At 65.6% G+C, this 13,472-nt stretch overlaps 3 protein-coding genes across 3 annotated transcripts; 1 reads left to right on the forward strand and 2 right to left on the reverse strand.

The window, feature by feature from the left end:
- Positions 1–1,806: 1,806 nt before the first annotated feature.
- EMIHUDRAFT_111579 (membrane attack complex/perforin domain-containing protein) lies at positions 1,807–3,541 on the reverse strand (the record flags this gene model as incomplete). Its single annotated transcript, XM_005786125.1, has 2 exons — positions 1,807–3,390; positions 3,422–3,541. 2 exons carry the CDS (start codon positions 3,539–3,541, stop codon positions 1,807–1,809), a joined length of 1,704 nt encoding a protein of 567 aa, XP_005786182.1.
- Positions 3,542–5,685: 2,144 nt separating this feature from the next.
- Positions 5,686–10,797, forward strand: EMIHUDRAFT_111580 (hypothetical protein; the record flags this gene model as incomplete). The annotated part of the gene is made up of 10 exons (XM_005786126.1): positions 5,686–6,282; positions 6,598–6,687; positions 6,761–6,820; positions 7,088–7,138; positions 8,003–8,039; positions 8,103–8,170; positions 9,221–9,283; positions 9,632–9,895; positions 10,339–10,437; positions 10,687–10,797. The coding sequence occupies 10 exons, from the start codon at positions 5,686–5,688 to the stop codon at positions 10,795–10,797; spliced, it is 1,440 nt and encodes a 479-aa protein (XP_005786183.1).
- A 582-nt stretch (positions 10,798–11,379) lies between these two features.
- On the reverse strand, positions 11,380–12,688 carry EMIHUDRAFT_229246 (hypothetical protein; the record flags this gene model as incomplete). The annotated part of the gene is made up of 2 exons (XM_005786127.1): positions 11,380–11,666; positions 12,580–12,688. 2 exons carry the CDS (start codon positions 12,686–12,688, stop codon positions 11,380–11,382), a joined length of 396 nt encoding a protein of 131 aa, XP_005786184.1.
- Positions 12,689–13,472: the final 784 nt, after the last annotated feature.

Here is a 13,472-nt window from a genome sequence, read left to right on the forward strand (position 1 = left end):
GGGAAAAAAAACCCTCCGGCCAAAAAAAAAAAAGGGGGGGGGGGAGGGAGATATTTTAGAAATTGGGAGGCGGCCCACACATATCGTCCAAAGAGAACCCCCCGGGGGAGAAAAAATTACACGGGGGGCCGTGGGGGGCCCACCCCCCCCCCCTTTCCCGGCTCCCCTTGGGGGCCCCCCCCCCCCCCCCCCTCCGACTCCTCCCCTTACTCGCCCCCCCCCCCCCTCCCCCCTTCACACCTCCGCACTGTGAACCACAGGCACGCGGGAGTGCCCTCGCCACTAATTAACAAATTACTTGACTAATAATGAACTAATTAACAGGCACGTGGGAGTGCCCTCGCCACCGCTGCGTCGGCTGCGGCGCGCGGCAGATACGCGGCGGCTGCAAGGCGGGGCAGGCGCGCGGAGGCGGAGGCTTCGGACGATCTCGGACGATCTCGGACAATCTCGGACGATCTCGGACAGCCTCGGACAACCTCGGACAACCTCGGGCGGTCGCGGCCAGTCTCCGCAATCTCGCGCAATCTCGCGTGATTTCGCGTGGTGCCGGCGGGACAGGCGCGCGGTGGCGGGCGCGGGCCGAAGCCGCCGCCGGCAGAGGGCGTCGAGCTATGGCGGTGCAGGACCTGCCCGCACAGCTACTGCAGCGGCTGCTTGCCGGAGAAGGCGCTGCACTCTGGCGACGAGATCATCTGCACCGCCTGCCAGGAGCTGCTCCACATTGATTAACGAGACCCCGTTGATTAACTCCTTAATGAACGAGATCCTCTGCCAGGAGCTGCTCCACGGCGACCTCTCCATGCTACAGCGCGACTTGCTCACGTGCGGCCCGAGATTGCCCGAGATTGCCCGAGGTTACCCGAGGTTACCCGAGAGTACCCGAGAGTACACGAGAGTACCCGAGATTGCCCGAGATTGCCATCACACAGGTGCGACCCCGACCAGCTCGCAGCCTCGTTCATTACTCAACTAGTTGATTTATTCACGAATCAGGTGCGACCCCGACCAGTTCGCGGCCTCGGTCGGCGTCGGCTGAGCTGCTCCGCGGCCGTGCGGCCGCTCTCCTCTGCACCGCCCGCGACCGCACCGCCCGCGCGCGCAGAGGCGGCGGTCCTCTGACCGGGGGGCCGTCCTCCTGTCTGGGGCTGTACGCTGCCCGCCGCCGCGCGTGTCCCGTGCGCCGCGGCTTTTGGCGTGCGCGTGATTGGGCGCGGGCTTGCTTTGGGGTGTCGCCCACCCACCCGTCCACTGTGAGTCCCCCCCCCCGCCCCCCCCCCCTCCCCCCCCTCCTCTCCGCCCCTCCTACCCCCCTCTCCGCCCCTCTCCGCTCCACCTCCCTTCCCCCCGGATCGGGTTGCCCACCGCCAGCGAGAGAGATTGCGCCGCGGTGCCTACCGTCGCATGGGCCGTCTGCCTCTCTTTCCCGGACACCCCCCCTCCCCCCCTCCCCCCGACCCGCCCCTTGCATGCCCCCACTCGATTGCACCCCTCTCCCCGCTTTCTGAACACCTTTTACACTCTTGTCTTGTGCGCGCTCTAGCTAGCCCCCGGGTGCTGCGTGTTGCGTCTCATCTTGTTCGAATAAAATCTGTAGTACCGCGTCTCTCTCATTGCATTTGCACATTGGGAACCAGCTCTGTGTGTCGAGCCCGCCACAGGCACAGCGCGCACAGGGGCGCGAGGGGGGCGCCCGCGCCAGCATGTGTTGCACGAGTATTATGGGTAATGGGACAAAAGCGCCGAAAATGTCCCAAAAAGCGTGTCTCGCCGTACGCGAAGAGGCCGGACCTCTCGCGTCATCCTTCACGGCTGAGGGCACCAGTCCAGATGGCACCAAGTCTCCTCGTGCAATTGAGGGGACCCGTTCACCTTGCCGCCCATAGCCTCGCAGTCCCGTCCCCACGATTTGATCCAGCCGTACGCCTTCTTGTTTTCCGGAGCACGGCACTCGCCACCTCGACCAGGAGCTGCAGCGTACTGGCCGACAACGTATCCCGTGCCCTCGCCGCACGACGCTGCACAGTACTGGCGCATCCACACTTCATACAATACAACGCAATACATGAGGCCAGCCCAAACAGGGCAATCTGCGTGGTAGTCGACGGGGGCGGGCGGCGAGACGCACCAGTCCAGGTGGCACGCAGTCCACGCGTTGTCGTTGGGGTTGCCGTTCATTGCACCCTCTATTCTACGGCAGTCTGCAGCAAGCATGTTGACGATGCCGTACCCCTTCTTGTTGTTACCACACGTGCCCGGTTTCGCCGCGGAGTAGAGGCCATTGGTGCACCAGTCGAACTGGCAATCGACCCAGCCTGACGTCGCCGATGGGTTCCCGCCCATCGCCGAGCAGTCCGCCATTGGCATGTTGATGTAGCCGATCCCCTTCTTCCTCGGCCCGCACGAGCCGACGGGCGACGGGCGGACGAACCCGCACGTCTTGTCGCACAGGCACGGCTCGTTCGGGTGCACCCGCTTCTTGCAGTACGCCTGGTCCTTGCCAAAGTACGCGTCCTTGCACGCTGCGTTCTTGGCTGGGTCGCTCAGCAGGTCGCACACCGAGGCGAGCTCGTAATGGACCGGCATCGCCTTTATGTCCGCCTGCTGCGCCCATATCTCCGAGTCCGATTCCCACCGTGTGCCGATCGTGAACACTTCCTTATCCGTGAGCGCACGACTGAGCTGTTTGCGGTGTTCGTCTTCCCAGCCGACACCTACGTTGCCACCGGCGCTGAAGGTCCCTTCGTATTCCGCGGCGACCTCCACGTTGATGCCTTGTGCTTGGAGCGTGTCCCGCGCCGACTTCGTGATCAGCGCGGAGTAGCCCTGCCGCGCGCCGAAGGTGACGCTTGTGGTATAGTGGGTGCCGTACTTGTCGAACAAGCCGAAGTAGCCCTCTTCATCGCTACCGAGCCCGGCAACGCTCGCCTTGAACCCCTCGGTCGTTTGCGGGGGTGCGTCGGCGTTCTGGCTGACCTTGTACCGCAGGCACTCTGCGGAGCTCTCGACCCGCGTCATGTGCTCGGCGATCATCTGCTCGGTGCGCTCCGTGTACTCCGTCGCCGCCGAGAACTCGAAGCCCGCGTACCCGCCCGACGCCCCAAACATGGTGCTGAGCTCATTCTCGTACTCCTCCACCGAGTCGGCTACCTCTGAGCGGAACGCGGTCGAGCACGAATGCACCAACTGCGCCGAGAAGCCGTCGAGCACGAGGTGCTTTTTGTCCTTCGTTTCGAGCTGCTGGTTATACGTTCCCACGAAGATCGGGGTGCGACTCTTAAATCCGGGGTCGACTGTGTTGCCCGTCGGATTCCCCCCCGTCGCATTGTAGCCGAACAGCACGTAGTCGACGTTGTTGAAAGGGGCCGCATTGCTGCATAAGTCGCACGTCTGTTTGCAGATGGTCTGGAGCCAGGCCCACCATGGTGGCAAACGTGGTACCGCGGCCGGTCGGGGTGAGTTCGATTTCTGTCGAAGTGAGATCGGCGGCCGGCAGTGCGTTGACTGCGAAGCTCAACATGAGGCAAGCCACCTTAAGCATTGCCGTACACGGTGGGACGTACCTACGCCGAGTGCATGCACGGCGCGGATGACATCATGGCGCAGTGGAGGCGACACAGGGCGAGCTCGAGGGCCGTGCAGCCCAGGGCGAGGGCGTGGGGGTGGTTGAGGGGCAGGCTTGAGCGGATGCGAGCAGGATGGGGAGGCTCTCTGAGCACGGGCGCTGCAGAGGGTGGTTGAGGGGCACGCACGCGAGAGTGGGTGCGGCGGCAAGGGTGCGGCGGCAAGGAGAACCTGTGAGCAAGCAGGCAGCTGTGATTGAGAGCGGATAGCGGCATTCGCTGCTCTGGCGCTGCCCGCCGCTCGGACGGCAGAGTGGCCCGGCTGGGGCTGCGCGGCGCAGCGCTGTGTCGACAGGTGCAGCGTGCTCGCGCGTGGGAATAAGCGGGTCGGTCAGGGCGGGCTGAATTTGTGCACCCGTTCGACTAATTCACGTTTGCGAGGGATACAAACCGTTGGCCGTTATGCCGTATCTGATATTGCAATAGCTCCGGAGATGAAACCCGTTACGCCTCCAGCACAACCGAAGAAAGAAAAGCCCCCTCCCCCCCCACACCGCTGCCGTTGCAAGTTAAATTTGGAAAGAACCCCACAAAACTAGAATGCACCTGTCGAAGTACGAAGAATTTTACAACAAAACTCCCTCGCACGACACTGGGCACGCTGTCGAAGAAGCACGCTGTCGAAGAAGCTGCCGTTCTACCACACTGCAGAGGAAGAGGCTGGGCGAAGAGCGCAACGGATGCGCTTCTTGATGTTGTGAGCGCTCCAATAGCAAACCGTTTCATTGCCTTCTTTGACGAACGACACGCCTCCACGAGGCCAGCAAAATTTGCTTTCCTGCTTGACTTGGACCACTAAGAACTGGCTGGGGCTCTGCAGAAGCAGCGTATCTCGGTCGTTCTTCACACGGCAATCGCAGAGCAGGTTGTGAATGAGCTTGCCTGTGGCGGGGGCGGGCGGGTGCACGGAAATAAGTGCCTCGCCGCCCTCGCAGGAGTCGCTTAGGCGGCTCCCGTGGTGTACCTGTGTTAGTGCCAGTGCGCGCCAGTCCCGTGCCCAGTGTCGTGCGAGGGAGCTTTGTTGTAAGGCTCTCCTTCCTCCCTCCTGCCGCTTCAATCCCTCTGACTCGTCACGTCGCGCTCTCCTCGGCCTCGGGTCGTTCTGCGCCGCCGCCTGCCCTCCGCCCGGGCGAGCGAGCAACAAAGAGTGGAGGCGGATCGCCATACTCGGTCTAAAAAGAAAGAAAACGGACAACCCAAGGGAGGGATGCTTTGGGAGGACGGCACGCCGCCACGTCACAGGGATTTTAAGGAGAGGGGTGTGGTGCGCTAGCCGTCGCCCACCCTTGGGCTAGCCCTTGGGCGTCCGCCTCTTCCTATCTCTCTTCGCAGTCTCTCGCCGACAGCCTGTCTGCTGTGAGAGAGAGTTCCGTTGCTTAAATTCTTCTTCTTGCGTGCTAGTCCGTGCCAGTCTGCTAAGAAAACAAAGAAAGAAAACAGACAACCCAAGGGAGGGATGGGAGAACGGCACGCCGCCACCTTGGAGCACTTGGAGCCACCACACAGGGATTTTAAGGAGAGGGGTGTGGTGCGCTAGCCGTCGCCCACCCTTGGGCGTCCGCCTCTTCCTATCTCACTTCGCAGTCTCTCTCGTGAGAGGGGCTTGTGTTCGGAGAATTCTTGTTGCCGCGCGGGCGGCGGAGAAGGCGGCGCGGGCAGTGGAGGGGGGGAAGGGCGGCGGCAGCGGGCGGCAGTCCCGCGAGGCACGCCGGCGGAAGGGTTCGTCTTCGCGGGGCGGGGTGCGCACTGCGCGCCGCGAGGATGAGGAGCCTGAGCCAGGGGAGGGTTGGGAAGGGGGGGGGCGAGGCCGGAGGAGTATGACGGCCTCTTCGACGGCCCATAAGGGGCCGTTGTCTGCTGTGCCTTTTGTGGTGCTAGTTCGTGCCAGTCTGCTGTGAGAGGGGCTTATGATACTAGAATTCTTAGCCGTCGTCTGCGCCTTGTCTGTCGTGTGAATCGTGCGTGTGCGAGAGCCTTTTGTTGTGAAATTCTTTCTTCTTGCAGTCCGAGCCAGTCTGCTGTGAGAGGGGCTGGCAAGCTAAAATTTTTCTTGCGTGCGCCGATGAGCAGCTCTCGCGGGAAGCTGCACCTCACCTGCGTCCGCGTGGCCAACTGCGTCCCCTTTGGCTCCGACGAGAAGGTTGCCTCGGTCAGCTGCAGGCTCTTCAACGTCGACCTGCCCAACTCGCGCGTCTCAACGCCAGCGGCAGCCGCTGACGCCTGCGGCGGCGCCAGCTTTGGCAAGGACGGCGCAGTTGTGGTGCTGCCACTCGGTGACTCGAGCCTGGGCGTGCTCGTGCGGGCGGAGCTACAGATCCGGATCGTTGGTCGGCCTGCGCCGATCAAGGCCGCCGCGTCCGTCGAGATTGACTTCGCCCTCCCGCCGCCGCGCACCGCCGCCGCCGCTTTTGACTCCCACAACGCTTCGGCGAGCGGCGGAGCGAAGCCGCGGCCCGACGACGGCTTCATCTGGTGCCAGCTCCGGGCGGCGGCGCCGCCCGGTGGCGGCGCGAGCGACGGCGTGGTCTGCGGCGAGCTACTGCTGCGCTGGGAGCGGGTGGTGAAGCCTCGAGAGTCGGATGCCGTGCGCTCGCCTCCACCCGTGGCGTCGCAGCGGTCGGCGTTCCCTCCGCTCGACCGCATCACCGAGGACACGGAGGTCTGGTCCGACTTGGGCGAAGGGAGCGACTCCACGCCCTCCCGAGGCCGCGCCGCCGCCGCCGCCGCAGCGCCGCCGCCGCCGCCGACGAGGGACGCGCACACACACACACACACACACACACACACACACACACACACACACACACACACACACACCACACAACACCGCTCACCCACGCGCACTGGGCCTTGCACTTTGCATGCCGTGCGGCTCCTGTCGTTAGACGTGGAGACCCGAGGGGCTAGCCTGGCCCTTGCCCCACCACCTCGTTCGTGTGTGTGGAGAAGTTTACCTGACCTGACCTGACCTTAGGACGCGCACGGGTTCGTGCTGCGCGTGCCACCGCGCGCGGCGGAGGAGTTCGCCGCGTACTACTACCTGCGGTGCGAGGCGCAGCTGGCGGTGTGGGGCCGGCTGGTCGAGGCGTGCTGGTCCAGGACACGTCCGGGACACGTCCGGGACATGTCCATTGTAGGTGTGGGGCCGGCTGGTCGAGGCCGGCAAGGCGCCTGCGCCTGCCCTCCCCTACCCCACGGTACCCTAACCCACCCTCCCCTACCCCACGGTACCGGAACCCACCCTGCCCCTACCCCACGGTACCCGACCCCCCCTCCTCTCCTCCCCTACCCCACGGTACCCGACCCCCCCTCCTCTCCTCCCCTACCCCACGGTACCCGAACCCACCTCCTCTCCTCCCCTACCCCACGGTACCCGACCCCCCCTCCTCTCCTCCCCTACCCCACGGTACCCGAACCCACCTCCTCTCCTCCCCTACCCCACAGTACCCGAACCCACCTCGCAGGTTTTGGCCGCCCGGCAGGCCGAGCGGAGGGTCGCTTCCGAGGACATGCCGGTGGGTTCGGGTACGGTGGTGTACGGGAGGGTGGGTTCGGGTACCGTGCCGGTGGCGGAGCCGGTCGCGACGCCACTGCCGCCGCGGCGGGTACCGCGGCCGTGGGTCGAGTCGTTGAGGCTGCGGCAGAGCGCGCAACAGCTCGCGGCGTCGGTCGCCGTGGGGGCGCCTCTTACCCGAGATTACCCGAGATTGCCCGAGATTGCCCGAGATTGCCCGAGATTACCCGAGAGTGCCCGAGAGTGCCCGAGAGTGCCCGAGAGTACCCGGTCACCGTTGGGGCGCCCGCCGTGCTGCGGCCGGCACTGGTGGAGGTGTGAACGGCGTTTCTTCACGGCTCGGCGCGGCTAGCAGGTGCCCGCCGTGCTGCGGCCGGCCGTCTGGCTCTGCCTCTCCGGCGCGTCTGCCTAGAAGCAGAAGACGTGGTCACTGTGCTCCAAGTAGCGGTGGAGAGGACACACGCATCAGCTAGCCGTATTCAGCTGTGTACTCCTCTCCTCTTGTCCGCTGGATTCGCACGGTGCTCTGCATGCGCTGCCCGAGACCGTCCTCCCGCCCTCCTGTCGGCGTACTAACGTAGGAGCGTCCGACATGCGCCGCGCGGCAGGCCAGCTGTGAACGGCGTCTCTTCACACCTCTTGCCGTGAACAGGCGCGTCCGACATGCGCCGCGCGGCAGGCCAGCTGTGAACGGCGTCTCTTCACACCTCTTGCCGTGAACAGGCGCGTCCGACATGCGCCGCGCGGCAGGCCAGCTGTGAACGGCGTCTCTTCACACCTCTTGCCGTGAACAGGAGCGTCCGACATGCGTCGCGCGGCAGGCCAGCTGTGAACGGCGTCTCTTCACACCTCTTGCCGTGAACAGGCGCGTCCGACATGCGCCGCGCGGCAGGCGCCGATGGGTACCGCACCCCCCACGGAACCCGAACCCACACCGGAGTCGACCTCTTTTGGCGGTGCGGTAGGCGTGGCGGGCGGGTACGCGGCTCTTGCGGCCTGCGAGCCGCCGCACGGCGACGCGGCGTCCGAGGGGGTGCGGCGGCGGAGCCTTGCGCGCGCGTCGGCGGCGCTGGCGGCGCAGGGGGGGGCGTCGGCGCGGCAGCGGCGCTCGCGGCGGGCGTCGGTGTGCGAGGAGGCGGCGAGGCAAATCGACCTCGATCTGCCGCGCACGTTCCCTGACCATGCGGAGTTCGCGACGGCGGACGGGCGCACCCTTTCTACCGCGCCTCCCACGGGCCTGAGCCCACACCGGGTTCGATGCTCTGGGGGTGTGGGAGTAGGCGGGCGATGCTGCGCCGCGTGCTCTGTGCGCACTGCGCGAGGAGCCCGCAGGTTGGCGACACGCAGGAGACTGTACTACAAACCATGCGAGGCTAGACCACACCATACCATACTACACCAGCACATCACACAAGCACAAGCACGCCACTACTACACTACCGCGCGAGGAGCCCGCAGGTTGGCGACACGCAGGAGACTGTACTACAAACCACACGAGGCTAGACCACACCATACCGTACTACACCAGCACACCACACAAGCACAAGCACGCCACTACCACACTACCGCGCGAGGAGCCCGCAGGTTGGCGACACGCAAGAGACTGTACTACAAACCATGCGAGGCTAGACCACACCATACCATACTACACCAGCACACCACACAAGCACAAGCACGCCACTACTACACTACCGCGCGACGAGCCCGCAGGTTGGCTACACGCAGGAGACCGCACCCACCATGCTAGACTAGCCTATTCCGTGACTGTGCTACACCAGCACACCACACAAGCACAAGCACGCCACTACCACACTACCGCGCGAGGAGCCCGCAGGTTGGCGACACGCAGGAGACCGCACCCACCATGCTAGACTAGCCTATTCCGTGACTGTGCTACACCAGCACACCACACAAGCACAAGCACGCCACTACTACACTACCGCGCGAGGAGCCCGCAGGTTGGCGACACGCAGGAGACCGCACCCACCATGCTAGACTAGCCTATTCCGTGACTGTGCTACACCAGCATACCACACCACACAGAGCATCACCTGTACCATACTGCCGCGCGACGAGCCCGCAGGTTGGCTACACGCAGTCGCTGAACTTTCTTGCGGCGTTCCTGCTGCTGCAGCTGCCGGCGAGGGTGGAGGGAGGCCTGGGCCGCGAGGAGGCGGCCTTGCGTGCCCGAGATGACCCGAGATTACGCGAGATTACCCGAGATTGCCCGGAGCTTTGGCCGGGAGGAGGCGGCCTTGCCTTGGGAGATATGGGGAGAGATGGGGAGAGATGGGGAGAGATGGGATGATATGGGGAGATCATATCTCCCGCAGGATGAGGCGGCCTAGCCTTGGCCCCTCGAGCGCGTCCTCGAGCTGCGGGAGATATGGGGAGATATGGGGACGGCGCCTCTCCGCAGCTCCGACGTGCGCACAGGCGGCCTTTTGGCTGCTAGAGTGCGTGATCTGCCCCTCTCTTCTCCCCATCTCTCCAGGCGGCCTTTTGGCTGCTCGAGTGCGTCATCGAGCGGCTGCTGCCGTCGTACTTCACGGCGCAGCTGACTGGCGTGCTCGCCGACACGCGCACGCTCGACGCTCTCGTGGCGTCGCACCCGCAGCTGCACGCGCTGCCGCCGCACCTCGAGTCGCTCGGCCTCGACCTCTCCCTCGTCTCGACACAGTGGCTCATGCTCGGCTTTGTCACCGCGCTGCCCTCCGAGACGGCGCCGCTGCGCCTCTGGGGCGTCGGCGAGTGGCTGGTGCAAACGAGGCGGCTCGTGAGACGCCGTGCATGGACGTAGGCGCTGCGCGTGTGGGACCGCACCCCTAGAAGCGGAAACACGGGCTCCGCTCTCCCAGCCAGCGCTCGAGAGGACACGCACTCCGCCGTGCTCGGCCGTCTTCCGCCGTGGCCACAGTATTCGCAGCCCCCTCGTACTCACGCGGTGCCACGAGGTCAGTCAGTCAGTGTGTACACACCTCCTAGCATGGAGGACGGGCCCACACGCACACACACACGCTGCACACGATTGGCTCGGGGGCCGACACGAGGCACGCTGTCACCGGCCGTAGCACCGGGTCCGGACTGCTGGACACACAGCACACAGCTCACACCAGGACAGCTCACGAGGTGGCGCCCCGAAGACACCGCACAAATGCCCGGCTTCCCGCCCCCGACGGTGGCGTCCAGCCCCACACTTAGGACCTCTTCCTCTCGCTGGGCGTGCGCGCGCTCTTCGCCGCCGCCCTCGCCACCCTGCGGCTGCTGCGAGCCACTCTCCTTGCGGCGACGTCTTTCGAGGTGTGCGATGCTGTACATGGTGTCTATACGGCTAGCTCCAAGGTTGGGGTGGAGGGGGGGGATAGGGAGCGGGCGCTATGACTGGATGTGTGCAGTGGGGTAGGGGGCTAGGGGGTGAGCCTCCACCCCGTAGTGGCAACACCACCCTACCCCCCGAAGCACCTCGAATCCTGCTGGCAGAGCGGCTCGTAGCGCCTGGTGTGGCCCCGGGCGTGCCGTGTCACGACGCACACACCGGCACCCTCCTAGGTCGTCCCCCTGTGCCCCATGCTAGTTAAGGAGTGGGGGCACTACTCCGTGGCTCGTGCATGCCGGTCAAGCGGCTTCATTAGTGATCAATTAATTCGTTACTTCGTTTAGTTCATGCCGGTCAAGCGGCTTCATGAGTGATTAATTAATTCGTGTAGTTCATGCCGGTCAAGCGGCTTCATGAGTGATTAATTAATTAATTAATTCGTGTAGTTCATGCCGGGCAGGCGGCGTACAAGGCCCTCAAGGCGCTGCACGAGCCGGCCCTGGACTGCGACGCCTTCGTGCGCCTGAACGGTGGAGGACCTCCCCGCCCCAATCTCATTACTTTGAGGGCGCGGCTCATTCATTCACTACTTAGGTGCGGCTGATGACGGAGGAGCTCGCCGCTCTCTCACCCGAGCGGCTCTGCGAGCTTCGCGCCGCACATGTGCCGGCGGTGCTGCGAGAGCAAGCTGAGCGCGAGCGCGCGCGCTCCGCCAGCCGCGCGGCGGCGCCGGCGCGGCGACGGCTGCCGCTGCTGACCGCCGCGCGATTGCGGCTGCGCGCTCTGCGCGGGCTAGTCCGGCTGTCGGCGCCGCAGCTCGCCGCCGCCGCCGTGGCCCTCATCGCCGTCGCGGGCGGCCTCCGGGCGGCGGGCGCTCTCCCGTTCGGCCTGCTCTCGGGGGGGAAGGAGCAGGCGCGGTAGAGGCTTTACAAGCGCGGTTTGTGTTTCATCTGACTCGGACGAGGGGCCTCCTCTCTTTGCATAGCCGACCACCACAAGAATATGTAATACGAGACCTTGTGCTTGTGGAGAGGGTTTACCCGAAAACTTCGTACGACCTGGTAAAGACTCCTTAGCGCCTGCTCGCCCAACAGCGCAAACGCGTTGCGGGCGACGACGTGCAGAAGCCGGCGCGCCTTCTCGGCCGGCTCGCTCGCTGCCGCGGCTGCCTCGCGCAGCGCAGCGACTGTCTCCGGTAGGTTGGGGCTGGAGCCTTGCCCCCAGGAGAGGTGGGTGGATGTGAGGGTCTGGTGGGTGTACTAGTCACTACGGTTGGAACCCCGCCTTCGCGATCGCCACCTTGCTGACGGCGTTGTGGGCGAGCTTCCGCAGCGCCGCCGCGGCATACTTCTTCTGCCCGTCCGTGCCGTCGCGAGCCAGCGCCACCAGCGGCGCGATGCCACCCGCCTTCGCGATCGCCACCTGGTTGTCGGTGTTTTCAGCCAGGCGCCAGAGCACAACCGCGGCCTCCATCTTCTGCCCGACCGTTCCGTCGCGAGCCAGCGCCACCAGCGGCGCAATGCCTCCCGCCCTCGCGATCGCCACCTGGTTGTCGGCGTTGTGTGCGAGCCACGCCAGCGCCGCCGCGGCCCGCTCCTTCTGCCCGACCGTGCCGTCGCGAACCAGCGCCACCAGCGGCGCGATGCCGCCCGCCCTCGCGATCGCCACCTGGTTGTCGGCGTTTTCAGCCAGGCGCCAGAGCACAACCGCGGCCTCCATCTTCTGCCCGACCGTTCCGTCGCGAGCCAGCGCCACCAGCGGCGCGATGCCGCCCGCCCTCGCGATCGCCACCTGGTTGTCGGCGTTGTGTGCGAGCCACGCCAGCGCCGCCGCGGCCCACTCCTTCTGCCCCTCCGTGCCGTCGCGAACCAGCGCCACCAGCGGCGCGATGCCGCCCGCCCTCGCGATCGCCACCTGGTTGTCGACGTTGTGTGCGAGCCGCGCCAACGCCGCCGCGGCCCACTCCTTCTGCTTGTCCGTGCCGTCGCGAGCCAGCGCCACCAGCGGCGCGATGCCACCCGCCCTCGCGATCGCCACCTGGTTGTCGGCGTTGCGAGCGAGTTTCGCCAGCGCCGCCGCGGCTTGCTCCTTCCGCTTGTCCACGCTCAGCTGCCGCATCCACTCACCTCCGCCGCTCAGCTGCAGCACCAGCTCCGGCACGTCGGACATGCTCAGGCTGATCCACTCAGGCGTGCGTATGTCCTCTGCTAACGCTGCCTCTGCCTGCTTCATCATTGCCGGGACGACACTACTCGAGATCGCCCGCGCGTGCTCCTCCTTCGCCAAGCGCGCCGCCGCCGCTGCGCTCGCCGCCTGCCGCGCCGCCACCTTCAGCCGGTTCTTCTCACCGGCCGTGGCGTCGTTCTCTGTCTCTCACGCGGCCAGCTCCGCCTCGGCGCGCGCAACGGCGGCCTCGCTCGCCGCCAGCCTGTCCTCCATCTGCCGAGCGACCTCGCTAAGCGCGCCCTGCACCGACGCGTCGAGCGCCTTGATCTTCGGCAGCTGCTCCTCCTTGTCGCTCTGGTTGGTCACGGTGACGTCGGGCTTCGAGAGGAAGGCGTGCGCCTTGTCCGGCGTCTTGTTCGCCCACTGGTCGGCGAGCAGCTTCGTGAACGACTCAGCCTGCGCAGCGGCGTTCTGGATGCAAACAACTTGGTGCCGCTCGTTCTTGGTGCCCACCGCCGGCTTGAGGCTGTCAGGCATCGCGAACTGCATTGCGAGCCACGACTCAAACTGAGTCCAGAAGCGCGACACGTACGACATGTCGAGGAGGATCAGGACTGTGGTACCGAGGTAAAGCCGGTTCACCTCCTTCAGCATTCCCTTGAAGGCGGCCGTGTCCTCCGCGCTGCGCGAGCCCTTGGGGTGGTCCTGCGGCATGCACGCCGAGTCTTTCCAGACGCGCTCAATCTTCTGGCCGTCGGGCGAGTTGAGGAAGCCCTTGAGCGCCTTGAGCTGCTCGCCATCGGGGTCTGGGTGATCCGGCTGCACCCATCGGTGCGAGACCGCCAGGGTCGTC

Source organism: Emiliania huxleyi, assembly GCF_000372725.1.
Source record: "Emiliania huxleyi CCMP1516 chromosome Unknown EMIHUscaffold_154, whole genome shotgun sequence".
Lineage (NCBI taxonomy): Eukaryota > Haptophyta > Isochrysidales > Noelaerhabdaceae > Emiliania > Emiliania huxleyi.